A 19,853-nucleotide genomic window follows, 5' to 3' on the forward strand; every position below is an offset into this window, starting at 1 on the left:
GGGGATATAGTTTTGGAGTGGTTGGTGCAATTATTTAATAAATGTATGGAAGAGGGTAAGGTACCTAGGGATTGGCAGAGAGCATGCATAGTTCCTTTGTATAAAGGCAAAGGGGATAAAAGAGAGTGCAAAAATTATAGGGGGATAAGTCTGTTGAGTGTACCTGGTAAAGTGTATGGTAGAGTTATAATTGAAAGAATTAAGAGTAAGACGGAGAATAGGATAGCAGATGAACAAGGAGGCTTTAGGAAAGGTAGGGGGTGTGTGGACCAGGTGTTTACAGTGAAACATATAAGTGAACAGTATTTAGATAAGGCTAAAGAGGTCTTTGTGGCGTTTATGGATTTGGAAAAGGCATATGACAGGGTGGATAGGGGGGCAATGTGGCAGATGTTGCAAGTGTATGGTGTAGGAGGTAGGTTACTGAAAGCAGTGAAGAGTTTTTACGAGGATAGTGAGGCTCAAGTTAGAGTATGTAGAAAAGAGGGAAATTTTTTCCCAGTAAAAGTAGGCCTTAGACAAGGATGTGTGATGTCACCGTGGTTGTTTAATATATTTATAGATGGGGTTGTAAGAGAAGTAAATGCGAGGGTCTTGGCAAGAGGCGTGGAGTTAAAAGATAAAGAATCACACACAGGGTGGGAGTTGTCACAGCTGCTCTTTGCTGATGACACTGTGCTCTTGGGAGATTCTGAAGAGAAGCTGCAGAGATTGGTGGATGAATTTGGTAGGGTGTGCAAAAGAAGAAAATTAAAGGTGAATACAGGAAAGAGTAAGGTTATGAGGATAACAAAAAGATTAGGTGATGAAAGATTGAATATCAGATTGGAGGGAGAGAGTATGGAGGAGGTGAACGTATTCAGATATTTGGGAGTGGACGTGTCAGCGGATGGGTCTATGAAAGATGAGGTGAATCATAGAATTGATGAGGGAAAAAGAGTGAGTGGTGCACTTAGGAGTCTGTGGAGACAGAGAACTTTGTCCTTGGAGGCAAAGAGGGGAATGTATGAGAGTATAGTTTTACCAACGCTCTTATATGGGTGTGAAGCATGGGTGATGAATGTTGCAGCGAGGAGAAGGCTGGAGGCAGTGGAGATGTCATGTCTGAGGGCAATGTGTGGTGTGAATATAATGCAGAGAATTCGTAGTTTGGAAGTTAGGAGGAGGTGCGGGATTACCAAAACTGTTGTCCAGAGGGCTGAGGAAGGGTTGTTGAGGTGGTTCGGACATGTAGAGAGAATGGAGCGAAACAGAATAACTTCAAGAGTGTATCAGTCTGTAGTGGAAGGAAGGCGGGGTAGGGGTCGGCCTAGGAAGGGTTGGAGGGAGGGGGTAAAGGAGGTTTTGTGTGCGAGGGGCTTGGACTTCCAGCAGGCATGCGTGAGCGTGTTTGATAGGAGTGAATGGAGACAAATGGTTTTTAATACTTGACGTGCTGTTGGAGTGTGAGCAAAGTAACATTTATGAAGGGATTCAGGGAAACCGGCAGGCCGGACTTGAGTCCTGGAGATGGGAAGTACAGTGCCTGCACTCTGAAGGAGGGGTGTTAATGTTGCAGTTTAAAAACTGTAGTGTAAAGCACCCTTCTGGCAAGACAGTGATGGAGTGAATGATGGTGAAAGTTTTTCTTTTTCGGGCCACCCTGCCTTGGTGGGAATCGGCCAGTGTGATAATAAAAAAAAAAAAAAAAAAAAATATACCTCAGTGCACCACTCACCTTTTTTCCTTCATCAATTCTAGGATTAACCTCATCCTTCATAAACCCATCCGCTGACACGTCAACTCCCAAATATCTGAAAACATTCACTTCTTCCATACTCTTCCTCCCCAATTTGATATCCAATTTTTCTTTATCTAAATCATTTGATACTGTCATCACCTTACTCTTTTCTATGTTCACTTTCAACTTTCTACCTTTACACACACTCCCAAATTTGTCCACTAACCTTTGCAATCTTTCTTTAGAATCTCCCATAAGCACAGTATCATCAGCAAAAAGTAACTGTGTCACTTCCCATTTTGTATTTAATTCCCCATAATTTAATCCCACCCCTCTCCCGAACACCCTAGCATTTACTTCTTTTACAACCCCATCTATAAATATTTTAAACAACCATGGTGACATTACACATCCCTGTCTGAGACCTACTTTTACCGGGAAGTATTCTCCCTCTCTTCTACACACCCTAACCTGAGCCTCACTATCCTCATAAAAACTTACCACCTATTCCATATACTTGCAACATCTGCCACATTGCTTCCCTATCCACTCTATCATATGCCTTTTCTAAATCCATAAATGCAATAAAAACTTCCCTACCTTTATCTAAATACTGCTCACATATATGCTTCAATGTAAACACTTGATCTGCACATCCCCTACCCACTCTAAAACCTCTTTGCTCATCTGCAATTCTACATTCTGTCTTACCTCTAATTCTTTCAATAATAACCCTACCGTACACTTTTCCTGGTATACTCAGTAAACTTATTCCTCTATAATTTTTACTTTCTCTTTTGTCCCCCTTCCCTTTATATAAAGGGACTATACACGCTCTCCTCCAATCCCTAAGTACCTTCCCCTCTTTCATACATTTTTTTTAACAAGTTGGCCGTCTCCCACCGAGGCAGGGTGACCCAAAGAGAAAGAAAATCCCCAATAAGAAAATACTTTCATCATCATTCAACTCTTTCACCTCACTTACACATAATCACTGTTTTTGCAGAGGTGCTCAGAACACAACAGCTTAGAAGCATATACGTATAAAGATACACAACGCATCCCTCCAAACGGTCAATATCCCGAACCCCTCCTTTAGAGTGCAGGCATTGTACTTCCCATTTCCAGGACTCAAATCTGGCTATATAAAAATAACTGGTTTCCCTGAATCCCTTCACTAAATATTTCCCTGCTCACACTCCAACAGATCATCAGAGTATGAGCAGGGTAATATTTAGTAAAGGGATTCAGGGAAACCGGTTATTTTTATATAGCCGGACTTGAGTCCTGGAAATGGGAAGTAGAATGCCTGCACACTATCTAAGACATACATTTATTAAACAAAAATACCAACCACTCCAACACTATGTCTTCACCTGCTTTTAACATTTCTGTCATGATCCCATCACTTCCAGCTTCTTTACTCCCTTTCATTCTACGTAATGCCTCACGCACCTCCCCTACACTCACATCCTGCTCTTCACTCCTAAAAGATGGTATACCTCCCTGGCCAGTGCATGAAATTACCGCCTCCCTTTCTTTGTAGACATTTAAAAGTTCTTCAAAATATTCTTGCCATTTACCCAAAACCTCCATCTCCCCATCTACTAACTCCCCTACTCTGTTTTTATCTGACATATCCATTTGTTCCCTAGGCTTTCTTAACTTGTTATATTATTTATTATTTCATATTAAATGAACTGTGATAGATAAATAAGATGTAGAGTTGATAGCGAAATATTCAAGGAGTATTTTGTCCTGTCTCCAGACAAACTCTCGTCAGCTACTGCCGCCGCCACATATGTAATGACATATTTTATTCATTCTGGAGTATATGTCAGATTTCTGTTATTTATATTGTTTGTTATTTCATATTAGATGAACTGTCATAGATAAATAAGCTGTAGAGTTGATGATAGCAAAATATTCAAGGAGTATTTTGTCCTGCCTCCAGACAAACTCTCGTCGGCCGCCACCACTGCTGCCACGTGTATAATGACACTTTTATTCATTCTGGAGCATATATCAAGTTTCTATGTTATTTATATTGTTATGTCATATTAGATGAACTATGATAGATAAATAAGCCGTATAGATGATATTAGCGAAATTATTCATGAAGTACAGTGGACCCCCGGTTAACGATATTTTTTCACTCCAGAAGTATGTTCAGGTGCCAGTACTGACCGAATTTGTTCCCATAAGGAATATTGTGAAGTAGATTAGTCCATTTCACACCCCCAAACATACACGTACAAACGCACTTAAATAAATAAACTTACATAATTGGTCGCATTCGGAGGTGATCGTTATGCGGGGGTCCACTGTATTTTGTCCGGTCTCCAGACAAACTCTTGTCCACCGCCAACACCGCCCATACCACTACATGAATTACATATTTTATTCATTTTAGAGTATATATCAGGTGTCTGTTATATTTATTATTATTATTATCACACTGGCCGATTCCCACCAAGGCAGGGTGGCCCGAAAAAGATAACTTTCACCATCATTCACTCCATCACTGTCTTGCCAGAAGGGTGCTTTACACTACAGTTTTTAAACTGCAACATTAACACCCCTCCTTCAGAGTGCAGGCACTGTACTTCCCATCTCCAGGACTCGAGTCCGGCCTGCCGGTTTCCCTGAATCCCTTCATAAATGTTACTTTGCTCACACTCCAACAGCACGTCAAGTATTAAAAACCATTTGTCTCCATTCACTCCTATCAAACACGCTCACGCATGCCTGCTGGAAGTCCAAGCCCCTCGCACACAAAACCTCCTTTACCCCCTCCCTCCAACCTTTCCTAGGCCGACCCCTACCCCGCCTTCCTTCCACTACAGACTGATACACTCTTGAAGTCATTCTGTTTCGCTCCATTCTCTCTACATGTCCGAACCACCTCGACAACCCTTCCTCAGCCCTCTGGACAACAGTTTTGGTAATCCCGCACCTCCTCCTAACTTCCAAACTACGAATTCTCTGCATTATATTCACACCACACATTGACCTCAGACATGACATCTCCACTGCCTCCAGCCTTCTCCTCGCTGCAACATTCATCATCCATGCTTCACACCCATATAAGAGCGTTGGTAAAACTATACTCTCATACATTCCCCTCTTTGCCTCCAAGGACAAAGTTCTTTGTCTCCACAGACTCCTAAGTGCACCACTCACTCTTTTTCCCTCATCAATTCTATGATTCACCTCATCTTTCATAGACCCATCTGCTGACACGTCCACTCCCAAATATCTGAATACATTCACCTCCTCCATACTCTCTCTCTCCAATCTGATATCCAATCTTTCATCACCTAATATTTTTGTTATTCTCATAACCTTACTCTTTCCTGTATTCACTTTTAATTTTCTTCTTTTGCAAAAAATATAAAATATATAAAACTACGCAATAACTTCAAAACTTGAAATTTTGGAAAGTTTCCAGACATAATCAGTAGACATGAAGTTCACGAAGTATGTAAACAAACAGTGGTGCGCTGTAAAAAGAGGCCCTCCTCTACCCATGTTAAAGTTGAATTCATAAATTATGCACTGTAAGTGGAGAATTAGCACTTCTTTACTGTTGGGAAGCACTTGAAGGGTTCTTTTAGGCTTTGAAGAAGTGTCACCACCACTACTTTTCTGCTTTGTTATTATTAGGCAAAATTAAGGGTTATTTTTGGGCCACAGTACACTACAGATAACTGAAATCGCAGAAACCAAACCCATGGATACTGGGGTTTTACTGTATATCACTGTGCTGGACTTTTCTTGTCATGATAATATATTATTGTCATACCTTTAAAATCTTAATTCAACATTTGAAAATAAATTTTTATCATATGTAATGTTTAATATTAGATAAAGAGAAAGGGTAATGTTTCTTTTTCTGTATCGCTGAATTTTTCAGAATTTTGGCTGGTCTTGGGTTTACACGTGAGATGCAGGGAAGAGCCACAAAAAACTTCAGTGGTGGCTGGAGAATGAGAGTATCCCTGGCCCGGGCTCTCTTCATGGAACCAACACTTCTCATGTTGGACGAGCCTACTAACCACTTGGATCTTAATGCTGTTATTTGGTTAGATAATTATCTTCAGGTATGACTCTTGTTTCTTCATTGTTAAGCACCAGCCGTATCTTTAATACCTTGTCCACTCTGACGACTTCTTATAAGTGGGGTGGCAACATGTAGAATACAATACAGCCTCTCCTCACTTAGCGACGTACTCTTTTACCGACGTCTTGGACTTATGATGGGCTCTCTGACCAGTATGCATACCTAAATACTGTAATGTATATTAGAGCTGATTTCCTCTATTCTGTTTATTACAGTATGCAGTACACTACTGTATAAATATTTAGAAATGTACCAGAGATGTTATAAACAGTGCAAAAGGTGACATTAAAACAATATCAAAGATGGTTGACACAAACCCACTAGCATTATAGTATGCTCCTCACTTAGTGACGAATTCGTTTACCAATGAGGTCTTAGAAATGGAACTCCGTCGTTAAGTGAGGAGAGGCTGTACTGTATTTCCCAGACATTTTGGATAACTTAGTGTCTAGTTGAGAACAACCTGCTGGTTTTGTAACTTGTGCAAGTGACAGCTGTCAATTTTTGCACTAGCTAAAACAAGAATATATGGACAAGAAAGGACTAATCTGTAGGTAGTAAGATGAATTACAACCATCCAGGGAGGTTTTTTTTTTTTAACAGACCTGTAATAAAAATGTGAGACAAATGTCTTTTTTCTACCAACTCATGTATAACGTTCACTGAAGAAAAATTTTCGTCATGTATAAAATTCACCGAGATTGTTTTTTGTATTATCTTTGTGCAAATAAGCTATTGTTCTAAGTATGCCATCCAAAACTAACACTCTAGAAGGTAACTAAAATATCTTAAGTGTTCTGGAGGAAAATCCATTATAAAAAATTATAATATATTTTATAAAACAGTATTTATATACATGTATCTGTATTCTGACAGAGCATTCAGATGTTAATTTAACTTAAAAGTTACTGAGGATCATAATGTTTGCTTCACACTCAAATTAACCCCTTCAGGGTCCAAGGCCCAAATCTGAAGTGGTGCCCCAGTGTCCAAGAATTTTCAAAAAAAAAATTTGTTATTTTTTCTTATGAAATAGTAGAGAATCTTTTTGTGAAGCTAATAAAACAAAAAGTACGAAATTTGATGGAAAATTGACGAAATTATGCTCTCGCGAATTTTGATGTGTCAGCGATATTTACGAATCGGAGATTTTGCCGACTTTGACTCCCATTTTAGGCCAATTACATTATTCCAGTCAACCAAATTCTTAGCTATTTCACTAGTATTACTTCTATTCTATCAATTGAGCACAAGAAATCGCCAAGTCAACTGTTTCAACTACAAATTAGTGATCGGAAATTGTTAATTTGGCCAATTTAACACAAAGTTCAAAATATTCCAATTTCAAAATAGGGTCCAGAATAAACAATGTAGGTATTCCTGGAACTAAACTAACATTTCTTCTGTTCATTAGTTACATTTTGAGGCTTTACAAATAAATTCCATTTTGATTTTTTATTCACATAATGAATTTTTATTCACACCAAAAAATAGAAGATTTACTGTTATGCAATACTGTAATAATTGTATAAATATCATCACCATATTTGTGAATGCATATTAGACCCACCAGCTGGCGTGTATTAGACGTGTGAGGTCGTTTGTTTACTCTTGAATATCGGCAAAATTTAACATTTCTGCTACTTTGAGCTCAGTTTCAAGCCATTTCCAGTGCTAAAACCAATCAAAATCATCTCTATTTCTGTAATATGTCTCACATTCTATCAAATGAGACCAAGAAATCGCAAATAGAACTATAAAAAACATATGAAAAAACACTGCAAAGTCGCTGTTTTAATCGAAAAATCATGATTTCAGTTTTTTTTCTCTCATTATACACAGTGTGCTGCAGGATCTGTTTTATGTTGTGCACACATACCACATAGATGTATTCTCTCATATCTAGGCCCAAACTCACAGTTTATCAGAGTGAGCTGAGCTCATGACATAGATCTACGGTTTGGACCCTGAACGTAAAGCCGTAGATCTACGGGACGGACCCTGAAAGGGTTAAAACAATTTACAATATGATGTATTAGTTTAGTACTATTTAAAGCAATGAAATTTGGTATTACAATGGAACAGTTTACATTATGATATATTACAATCTACTACTATTTAAAACAATGAAAAAATAGACATCCTAATTTCGTAGTAAGTGGTTGAGCATTCATCAGCAGAATATGAGCAGCTTTTGAGAAACTGGTAGTGATTAGGTACAGTTTGTCTGGTTAATTTTAGGTGATGAGGTGATTTCTTATTAGGGCCTTAAACTGGTTTGCAGACAGGGGTCCTTTAGTGTGTTCTGGCAATGAATTCCAGATCTTCATGCCTTTTACGTGTATAGCATTTTTTGCATAGGGAGAGATGAACACAAGGGATATCGAAGACTGATCTGTGTCTCGTATTATGGTTGTGTGTTCTGTTATAGTTATCAAGGAGGAGTTTGAGAGGAGGGTTTACATTAGAGTATAGTATTCTGTGTATGTAGCAGGCACCATAATAAGTGTGGATGTTTTGTATATTTAGCAAGTTAAGACTCTTGAAAAGAGGTGGAGTGTGTTGTCTGATGCAGGAGTTAGTAATCAATCGCACTGCAGCTTTTTTTCTGGGTTATTAAAGGCTTAAGGTGATTAGCTGTGGTTGAGCCTCATGCATAAATACCATAGGTGAGGTAAGGGTAAATGAGAGTGGTACAAAGCTAGAAGAGCTGATTGAGTACATTGTGCTGTATCTTTGAAAGGATGCCTACTGTTTTGGAGACTTTCTTGGAAATTTGCTATGTGTCTGTCTGAAATTTGAGACTGCAGTCAAGGTGGAAACCTAGAAATTTGCTCTCTGCTTGTCTCGAAATAGGTGAACCATTTATCAATAAGTTTGGCTGTGCATTTGAAGCTCTTGTTTCCAAAAAGCATGAAGTAGGTTTTGTCTATATTGAGAGTAATTATCCAAGTAGATATTTTTAGCAGTTCAGCATTTACTGTGTCTGTTAGTATGGTTGGGTTTGGGTGAGAAAAGAAATAAGTTGTTATTTTTTTTTATCACACCGGCCGATTCCCACCAAGGCAGGGTGGCCCGAAAAAGAAAAACTTTCACCATCATTCACTCCATCACTGTCTTGCCAGAAGGGTGCTTTACACTACAGTTTTTAAACTGCAACATTAACACCCCTCCTTCAGAGTGCAGGCACTGTACTTCCCATCTCCAGGACTCAAGTCCGGCCTGCCGGTTTCCCTGAATCCCTTCATAAATGTTACTTTGCTCACACTCCAACAGCACGTCAAGTATTAAAAACCATTTGTCTCCATTCACTCCTATCAAACACGCTCACGCATGCCTGCTGGAAGTCCAAGCCCCTCGCACACAAAACCTCCTTTACCCCCTCCCTCCAACCCTTCCTAGGCCGACCCCTACCCCGCCTTCCTTCCACTACAGACTGATACACTCTTGAAGTCATTCTGTTTCGCTCCATTCTCTCTACATGTCCAAACCACCTCAACAACCCTTCCTCAGCCCTCTGGACAACAGTTTTGGTAATCCCGCACCTCCTCCTAACTTCCAAACTACGAATTCTCTGCATTATATTCACACCACACATTGCCCTCAGACATGACATCTCCACTGCCTCCAGCCTTCTCCTCGCTGCAACATTCATCACCCACGCTTCACACCCATATAAGAGCGTTGGTAAAACTATACTCTCATACATTCCCCTCTTTGCCTCCAAGGACAAAGTTCTTTGTCTCCACAGACTCCTAAGTGCACCACTCACTCTTTTTCCCTCATCAATTCTATGATTCACCTCATCTTTCATAGACCCATCCGCTGACACGTCCACTCCCAAATATCTGAATACGTTCACCTCCTCCATACTCTCTCCCTCCAATCTGATATTCAATCTTTCATCACCTAATCTTTTTGTTATCCTCATAACCTTACTCTTTCCTGTATTCACCTTTAATTTTCTTCTTTTGCACACCCTACCAAATTCATCCACCAATCTCTGCAACTTCTCTTCAGAATCTCCCAAGAGCACAGTGTCATCAGCAAAGAGCAGCTGTGACAACTCCCACTTTGTGTGTGATTCTTTATCTTTTAACTCCACGCCTCTTGCCAAGACCCTCGCATTTACTTCTCTTACAACCCCATCTATAAATATATTAAACAACCACGGTGACATCACACATCCTTGTCTAAGGCCTACTTTTACTGGGAAAAAATTTCCCTCTTTCATCTGCAAATAAAATAAGTTTATGGAGATTAGATGCGTTTGGTAAATCATTGATGTAAATGAGAAAGAGAAGTGGGCCAAGAATGCTCCCCTGTGGGACTCCAACAAGAACAGGTTGTGTTGTGGAGCTGGCTCCATTTGTGTATACATACTGGGTTCTGTTGTTAAGATAAGATTTTAGGTAATTGAGAGAGTGTCCTCTGACCCCGTAATGTTCGAGTTTTTGGTGCAAAAGGTCATGGTCAACTGGATCAAAAGATTTTCGTAAGTCTATGAAAAGTCCCAGGGGACATTCGTTTTTCTCGAGTGCAGAATATATTAGTTCAAGCATATGTATAATTGCATCATTAGTATTTTTTTTCGATCTGAACCCAAACTGACAAGGGTTGAGTATGTTGTGGGATATGAAGTAGGGGTAGACTTGTTTGTGAATTAATTTTTCGAAGATTTTAGAGAGTAGGGGCAGGTATGATATAGGCCTATAATTGTTCAGTTCAGAAGGGAAGTAACCATGGATAGGGACTTGATACCTGAAGTCCTTATGTAAGGGGATTCCCCTTCCAAACAATAAACTCTCCTCCCTCTCCCCTCCTCGCCTTCTTCCATACACCAAGAGTCTTCACTAAAGGTAAAAGTGATTTAAATGTTCATTTATCCATTTCATTAGTGCTTTATATTTATTTCTCATTGTGTTCTGTATGTAAAACTAGTTATTCTCTATAAAATGTATTTTTTGTTAATATTTTTGGGTGTCTGGAACGGATTAATTGCATTTACATTTCTTATGGGAAATATTGCTTCAGTTTTTGTTGAATTCGGTTTTTGTCATACTCTGGAACAATTTAAAGACGAAAACCAAGGTTCTACTATATGAAATAACTTTAAAACACTTGAAATTTTGGAAAGTTTCCAGAGATAATGGAGAGACGCAGAGCTTGCGGAGAACATGAACAAGCTGGGAGGGGTGCAGTGATGATACAGGGGTACCTCGGTATGCATCCTTAATCTGTTCCAGGACCTTGGACTTGTACCAAACAGGATGTATACCAAACGAATTTTCCCATAAGAAATAGTATAGGGAAAACGATTAATCTGTTTCCATGAAAAATAAAAGTACTACATATTGTTATTGGCATATACATTGATTGGGTTGTATAAAATAATTTAAACACTGCTTAATACTAAAATATGTACATAATTTAAACACTGCTTAACCCTTTCAGGGTCCAAGGCCCAAATCTGGAGTCACGCACCAGTGTCCAAGAATTTAAAAAAAAAAAAATTGTTATTTTTTCTTACGAAATCGTAGAGAATCTTTTTGTGAAGGTAATAAAACAAAAAGTACGAAATTTGGTGGAAAATTGACGAAATTATGCTCTCGCGAATTTTGATGTGTCAGCGATATTTACGAATCGGCGATTTTGCCGACTTTGACTCCCATTTTAGGCCAATTACATTATTCCAATCAACCAAATTCTTAGCTATTTCACTAGTATTACTTCTATTCTATCGATTGAGCACAAGAAATCGCCAAGTCAACTGTTTCAACTACAAAATAAAGTGATCAGAAATTGTTAATTTGGCCAATTTAACACAAAGTTCAAAATATTCCAATTTCAAAATAGGGTCCAGAATGAACAATGTAGGCATTCCTGGCACTAAACTAACATTTCCTCTGTTCATTAGTTATGTTTTGAGGCTTTACAAATAAATTCCATTTTGATTTTTTATTCACATAATGAATTTTTATTCACACCAAAAAATAGAAGATTTACTGTTATGCAATACTGTAATAATTGTATAAATATCATCACTATATTTGTGAATGTATATTAGACCCACCAGCTGACGTGTATTAGACGTGTGAGGTCGTTTGTTTACTCTTGAATATCGGCAAAAATTTAACATTTCTGCTACTTTGAGCTCAGTTTCAAGCCATTTCCAGTGCTAAAACCAATCAAAATCATCTCTATTTCTGTAATATGTCTTCCATTCTATCAAATGAGACCAAGAAATCGCAAATACAACTATAAAAAATATACGAATAAACACTGCAAAGTTGCTGTTTTAATCGAAAAATCATGATTTCATTTTTTTTCTCTCATTATACACAGTGTGCTGCAGGATCTGTTTTATGTGGTGCACACGTACCACATAGATGTATTCTCTCATATCTAGGCCCAAATGTACCACTCACAGTTTGTCAGAGTGAGCTGAGCTCATGGCGTAGATCTACGGTTTGGACCCTGAACGTAAAGCCGTAGATCTACGGGACGGACCCTGAAAGGGTTAATGCTAAAATACATACATAAATACAAAAGAAGAAATAAATGCAAATTTAACCTCACTTTACTTTGCTGAAAAGAGTCGAGTTCCTACTAGGATAGTGCTGAGAAGGGAGGAGGAGGAAATGTTATTGTTTGGAAGGAGAGTTCCCTTCTTCTTCTTCTCTCTTTTTCCTATTTGGACCTGGTTGAAGCTCACCAAGTTTGACTTGTACATTAAATAAATGTCTTATTTTATGTTATTATAGACATTTTCATTAATCCATCAATATTTTCTTCAAAATTATATAAGAAACACGTTACACAGCATATAAACATGCTAAGTTTATATGTCAGGCAGAGGGAAAACATTACGTTTTCTCGGGTACAGCACCAAAGAAAACGTGTATGAATCTGTGTTTGGCCTAGTCATTCCACTTTTGTTTACAATTCTCGGTGTGAATTATTCATTACTTCTCCCTTTGTTTATGATGGCATCTAAAGGTAGTTGTTAGAAATGATTAAACTAAGTGAGCATGGTATTTCAATGGTAATAATATGGCTCTGGGCTGCATTAAATGTCATAAAGCTATGTAGCCCAGACTACCTACCGGCTACCTACATCTACCGGCTACCAACACCTGACTTCCTACAAATAAATACTACTCCCCTCTCATCCTACATTAAGGCTACGCATATTTTTAAGGTAAATGAGTGTACTGTATGTGTATTTTATCTCTGGGCTGCTTTAAATATCATATTAATTAAGTTTGAGACGGGGAGTCAGGCTGCCTACACCTGACTTCCTAGAAATTAGTACAAAGGTAGCATGCGGTGTCGTGGCTCATTTTGACCCACACAAATTCTAGCATGCAAATCATATTCCAAACAAAGGTCATACACGAAGCAAAAGTTTTCGCGCCCAAACAGGACATATACTATGTTTGACTTATTCCAAAGCAGACGTATGACGAGGTACCACTGTATTAGAAAGTCAGGTGGGGGAGCCGTATAGCGAGTTTTGGTCATAATTTGAAATGTCTATATTAGCAGAACGCCGTAAAGCGGCGCCCTACTGTATTAGATTTGGATTGTTTATTAGGATACTGCAAAATATTCTGCAGTTTAATTTGTTGGTTATATGTTAGAGGTTACCAAATATATAACTCAGAAGTCAGTGATAAATATCTCACCTTCTGATTTCATTTAAAAATAAATTTTTGTGATGAGGCTTTTCACAAAATAACATAATTAAGCTTAAGTAAAGAAATGATTACCTGTGATATACTTTTGATGAGTTTTGAGTCTTTCTACTCCCGGAGCCGTATCATGGGCCAGGCTCATCTGGTGCTAGCCTGGCCAGCCAGGCTGTCGTGTAATCACTTGTTACATAAACTTTTGAAATTGCTGAGTGGATGTGTTATTTTACAGGGTTGGAAGAAGACGCTGTTAGTTGTGTCCCATGACCAGTCATTCCTCGATAATGTCTGTACAGATATCATCCACTTAGATCAACACAAGCTGTATTATTACAAAGGAAATTATTCTATGTTTAAAAAGGTAAGTGATAATTGTTATTTTTATGAAGAATAAAGTGCCACAACCAGAGTGTGGGTTGTCCCTCTTGTATATACTCATAACCAAATGAAGGAAATTCGAGTTTACCTCACTCTGGCTTGGTAATATGCATTAATAGCAAAGTATAATTCACTACTGGTGTCACTTCACTTAAAACGTGTTTTGGTGGAATGATATGGCATATGCTCTCATTACTATACAGTGGAACCTCTGGTCACGACCATAATTTGTTCCAAAACTCGATTGGGTTGTGACCCAAACCTAATTTTCCCATTGGATTGTATGTAAATATGATTAATCCATTCCAGACCCCTACGAACTGTATGTAAATATTTTTTTCTTTTAAGCACATAAATAGTTAATTATAAAGGAGGCCTTCCACATTTGCAAATGTTAGGGGACCAAGAACCTCGTAAATCTTGAAAATTTGCAAATGTTTGGTCCGCAAATATGATGCAGGGAAATACATTGGACCTCCACCTTACGATATTAATCCATTTCTAAGAGCTCATCGTAAGCTGAAATTATCGTTAGCCGAATTAATTTTTCCCATAAGAAATAATGGAAATCAAATTAATCCGTTCCTGACACCCCAAAGTATGAAAAAAAAAAATTTTTTACCACATGAAATATTAATTTAATACACACAAACTGAAGAAGACATGCACAATTACTACTATGCTAAGAATAGAATACATGACACTTACCTTTGAAGATCTGATGATGATTGATGGGATGTTAGGAGGGGAGAGTGTGGAAGTTATTGTTTAGAAGGAGATTCCCCTTCCATTAGGCCTTGAGGTAGCAAGTCCTTTTCCGGGGTTACTTCCCTTTTTCTTTTAATGCCACTAGGACCAGCTCGAGAGTCACTGGACCTCTGTCGCACAACAAATCTGTCCATAGAGCTCTGTACCTCCCGTTCCTTTAAGACGTTCCTAAAATGGGCCATAACATTGTCATTGTACAGGTTGCCAACACAGCTTGCAGTAGCTGTGTCAGGGTGATTTTCATCCGTAAAGATTTGCAGTTCAACCCACTTTGCACACATTTCCTTAATCTCTTTTTTCAATTCCACACTAATTCTTGCCCTTTTTACTACAGGGATGGCACTAGAAGCTTTCTTGGGGTCCATGGTGACTTATTTTGCAGTTACAAGCACTAAAAACACTGGAATGTACCAAATGTATGCGTATATGCGACCCCACTGGCTGGCTTGTAAACACTGGCGCTGAGGAAACACGTGGGACGCGTCCCAGACGAATCACGTAAAGCGAGTTTTTTATCGTGAGGCGAGGCAAAAATTTTGCGTTCAAATGCTTCGTATGGCGGATTTAACGTGACGGGATGTGTTCGTAAGGTGGGGGTCCACTGTATAATAATACTGTACTGTAGCATTTGCGAATGTTTTGATGCGCAAATATGTTGTTGGGAAATATAATAATGGCATTTACTTAGCCTAACAATACTGCTTCCTTAACCTATTGAACCATGAACAATCATAAAACACATGAAAACATCATAAAATAGTGTATATACATTTTTTTTTTTTTTTTGAACAAGTCGGTCGTCTCCCACCGAGGCAGGGTGACCCAAAAAAAAGAAAGAAAATCCCCAAAAAGAAAATACTTTCATCATCATTCAACACTTTCACCACACACACACATTATCACTGCTTTTGCAGAGGTGCTCAGGATACAACAGTTTAGAAGCATATACGTATAGAGATACACAACATATCCCTCCAAACTGCCAATATCCCAAACCCCTCCTTTAAAGTGCAGGCATTGTACTTCCCATTTCCAGGACTCAAGTCCGACTATATGAAAATAACTGGTTTCCCTGAATCCCTTCACTAAATATTACCCTGCTCACACTCCAACAGATCGTCAGGTCCCAAGTATCATTCGTCTCCATTCACTCCTATCTAACACGCTCATGCACGCTTGCTGGAAGTCCAAGCCCCTCACCCACAAAACCTCCTTTACCCCCTCTTTCCAACCCTTTCGAGGACGACCCCTACCCCTCTTTCCTTCCCCTATAGATTTATATGCTTTCCATGTCATTCTACTTTGATCCATTCCCTCTAAATGACCAAACCACCTCAACAACCCCTCTTCTGCCCTCTGACTAATGCTTTTATTAACTCCACACCTTCTCCTAATTTCCACACTCCGAATTTTCTGCATAATATTTACACCACACATTGCCCTTAGACAGGACATCTCCACTGCCTCCAACCGTCTCCTCGCTGCTGCATTTACCACCCAAGCTTCACATCCATATAAGAGTGTTGGTACTACTATACTTTCATACATTCCCTTCTTTGCCTCCTTAGATAACGTTTTTTGACTCCACATATACCTCAATGCACCACTCACCTTTTTTCCCTCATCAATTCTATGATTAACCTCATCCTTCATAAATCCATCCGCCTACACGTCAACTCCCAAGTATCTGAAAACATTCACTTCTTCCATACTCCTCCTCCCCAATTTGATATCCAATTTTTCTTTATCTAAATCATTTGATACCCTCATCACCTAACTCTTTTCTATGTTCACTTTCAACTTTCTACCTTTACACACATTCTCAAACTCATCCACTAACCTTTGCAATTTTTCTTTAGAATCTCCCATAAGCACAGTATCATCAGCAAAAAGTAACTGTCAATTCCCATTTTGAATTTGATTCCCCATAATTTAATCCCACCCCTCTCCCGAACACCCTAGCATTTACTTCTTTTACAACCCCATCTATAAATATATTAAACAACCATGGTGACATTACACATCCCTGTCTAAGACCTACTTTTACCGGGAAGTATTCTCCCTCTCTTCTACACACCCTAACCTGAGCCTCACTATCCTCATAAAAGCTCTTTACAGCATTTAGTAACTTACCACCTATTCCATATACTTGCAACATCTGCCACATTGCTCCTCTATCCACTCTATCATATGCCTTTTCTAAATCCATAAATGCAATAAAAACTTCCCTACCTTTATTTAAATACTGTTCACATATATGCTTCAATGTAAACACTTGATCTACACATCCCCTACCCACTCTGAAGCCTCCTTGCTCGTCCACAATTCTACATTCTGTCTTACCTCTAATTCTTTCAATTATAACCCTACCGTATACTTTTCCTGGTATACTCAGTAAACTTATTCCTCTATAATTTTTACAATCTCTTTTGTCCCCTTTCCCTTTATATAAAGCGACTATACATGCTCTCTGCCAATCCCTAGGTACCTTCCCCTCTTTCATACATTTATTAAACAAAAGTACCAACCACTCCAACACTATATCCCCCCCTGCTTTTAACATTTCTGTCATGATCCCATCAGTTCCAGCTGCTTTACCCCCTTTCATTCTACGTAATGCCTCACGTACCTCCACCACACTTACATTCTGCTCTTCTTCACTCCTAAAAGATGGTATACCTCCCTGGCCAGTGCATGAAATTACCGCCTCCCTTTCTTCCTTAACATTTAAAAGTTCCTCAAAATATTCTCGCCATCTACCTAATACCTCCCTCTCCCCATCTACTAACTCCCCTACTCTGTTTTTAACTGACAAATCCATACTTTCCCTAGGCTTTCTTAACTTGTTTAACTCACTCCAAAATTTTTTCTTATTTTCATTAAAATTTCTTGACAGTGCCTCTCCCACTCTTTCATCTGCTCTCCTTTTGCACTCTCTCACCACTCTCTTCACCTTTCTTTTACTCTCCATATACTCTGCTCTTCTTATAACACTTCTGCTTTGTAAAAACCTCTCGTAAGCTACCTTTTTCTCTTTTATCACACCCTTTACTTCATCATTCCACCAATCACTCCTCTTTCCTCCTGCCCCCACCCTCCTATAACCACAAACTTCTGCCCCACATTCTAATACTGCATTTTTAAAACTATTCCAACCCTCTTCAACCCCCCCCACTACTCATCTTTGCACTAGCCCACCTTTCTGCCAATAGTCACTTATATCTCGCCCGAACTTCCTCCTCCCTTAGTTTATACACTTTCACCTCCCTCTTACTTGTTGTTGCCACCTTCCTCTTTTCCCATCTACCTCTTACTCTAACTGTAGCTACAACTAAATAATGATCCGATATATCAGTTGCCCCTCTATAAACATGTACATCCTGAAGCCTACCCATCAACCTTTTATCCACCAATACATAATCTAACAAACTACTTTCATTACGTGCTACATCATACCTTGTATATTTATTTATCCTCTTTTTCATAAAATATGTATTACTTATTAACAAATTTCTTTCTACACATAGCTCAATTAAAGGCTCCCCATTTACATTTACCCCTGGCACCCCAAATTTACCTACTACTCCCTCCATAACATTTTTACCCACTTTAGCATTGAAATCCCCAACCACCATTACTCTCACACTTGATTCAAAACTCCCCACGCATTCACTCAACATTTCCCAGAATCTCTCTCTCTCCTCTACACTTCTCTCTTCTCCAGGTGCATACACGCTTACTATAACCCACTTTTCACATCCAATCTTTATTTTACTCCACATAATCCTTGAATTTATACATTTGTAGTCCCTCTTTTCCTGCCATAGCTTATCCTTCAACATTATTGCTACTCCTTCTTTAGCTCTAACTCTATTTGAAACCCCTGACCTAATTCCATTTATTCCTCTCCATTGAAACTCTCCCACCCCCTTCAGCTTTGTTTCACTTAAAGCCAGGACATCCAGTTTCTTCTCATTCATAACATCCACAATCATCTCTTTCTTATCATTTGCACAACATCCACACACATTCAGACTTCCCACTTTGACAATTTTCTTCTTCTTATTCTTTCTAGTAATCTTTACAGGAAAAGGGGTTACTAGCCCATTGTTCCCGGCATTTTAGTTGACTTTTACAACACGCATGGCTTACGGAGGAAAGATTCTTATTCCACTTCCCCATGGATATAAAAGGAAAAGTAATAAGACCAAGAACTATTAAGATAAAATCAAAGAAAACTCAGATGAGTGTGTATAAATAAACGTGTACATGTATGTGTAGTGTGACCTAAGTGTAAGTAGAAGTAGCAAGACGTACCTGTAATCTTGCATATTTATGAGACAGACAAAAGACACCAGCAATCCTACCATCATGTAAAACAATTACAGGCTTTCGTTTTACACTCACTTGGCAGGACGGTAGTACCTCCCTGGGTGGTTGCTGTCTACCAACCTACTACCAATAATATATATGTATACATACATATATATACATGTTATGGTTTATTAACAAATAATGAACAAACGAAACACCACTCAGAAGGTTAGGCAGATGAACTATGACAACTTGTGACGATGATGATGATGGTGATGATAGCCATGCAGTTACTGATGACAGTTGAATAGAGGTGATTGTATGGAGTGTAACTGCATGGCATGATGAGTCTAAGGTGTGGATTGTAACTCTTCACTGCCAGCTTCACTACCGACATTGCTAGAGTCAGAGTTAGCAATGGAACGTGGCGGGAAGTGTTTTCCTGTACTTTTTTCTGCACTATGATTGGGCAGCTGGGCATTCACGAATGTTTGAAGCTCGCGAAAGTGGAGGGCTAGCTGTACCATAGAATGCACAGTAAAATAGTAAACTAAATGTAATAACCATGAATAACACTGAGAAAACCTTGAACAACAGAGAAAACTAACATTGCATGAGTCTGTTCTGGCCGTGTTCACATTGTGCTGCTTGAACGCATAAGGATTTTCGAACTGGTAAACGACTAGCTGTTTAATTTTTAGGTCGCTACTTGTGTTCACGCACAGCAGAAGGGTTAATCTGTCCTTCATTGGCTTGTGACTGAGCATAGCCTTCTCCTGGGTTATGTAGGTCCTCCTCGGCATCTTCCAAAACAGCTCGGTCTCGTCGTAGTTAAACACTTGTTGCAGGACGTATC

The 19,853-nt window shown here is 38.9% G+C and overlaps 1 protein-coding gene across 1 annotated transcript in view; it reads left to right on the forward strand.

The window, feature by feature from the left end:
* Positions 1 to 19,853, forward strand: part of LOC128694928 (ATP-binding cassette sub-family F member 1) — a 44,723-nt gene that overhangs the window by 18,439 nt on the left and 6,431 nt on the right. Inside the window, exons 6-7 of the mRNA XM_070094277.1 lie at positions 5,637 to 5,823; positions 13,770 to 13,898. Of these exons, the coding sequence (XP_069950378.1) occupies positions 5,637 to 5,823; positions 13,770 to 13,898 (316 nt within the window). The remainder of the gene's footprint in view (positions 1 to 5,636; positions 5,824 to 13,769; positions 13,899 to 19,853) is intronic.

Source organism: Cherax quadricarinatus, chromosome 45 (assembly GCF_038502225.1).
Source record: "Cherax quadricarinatus isolate ZL_2023a chromosome 45, ASM3850222v1, whole genome shotgun sequence".
NCBI classification, from domain to species: domain Eukaryota; kingdom Metazoa; phylum Arthropoda; class Malacostraca; order Decapoda; family Parastacidae; genus Cherax; species Cherax quadricarinatus.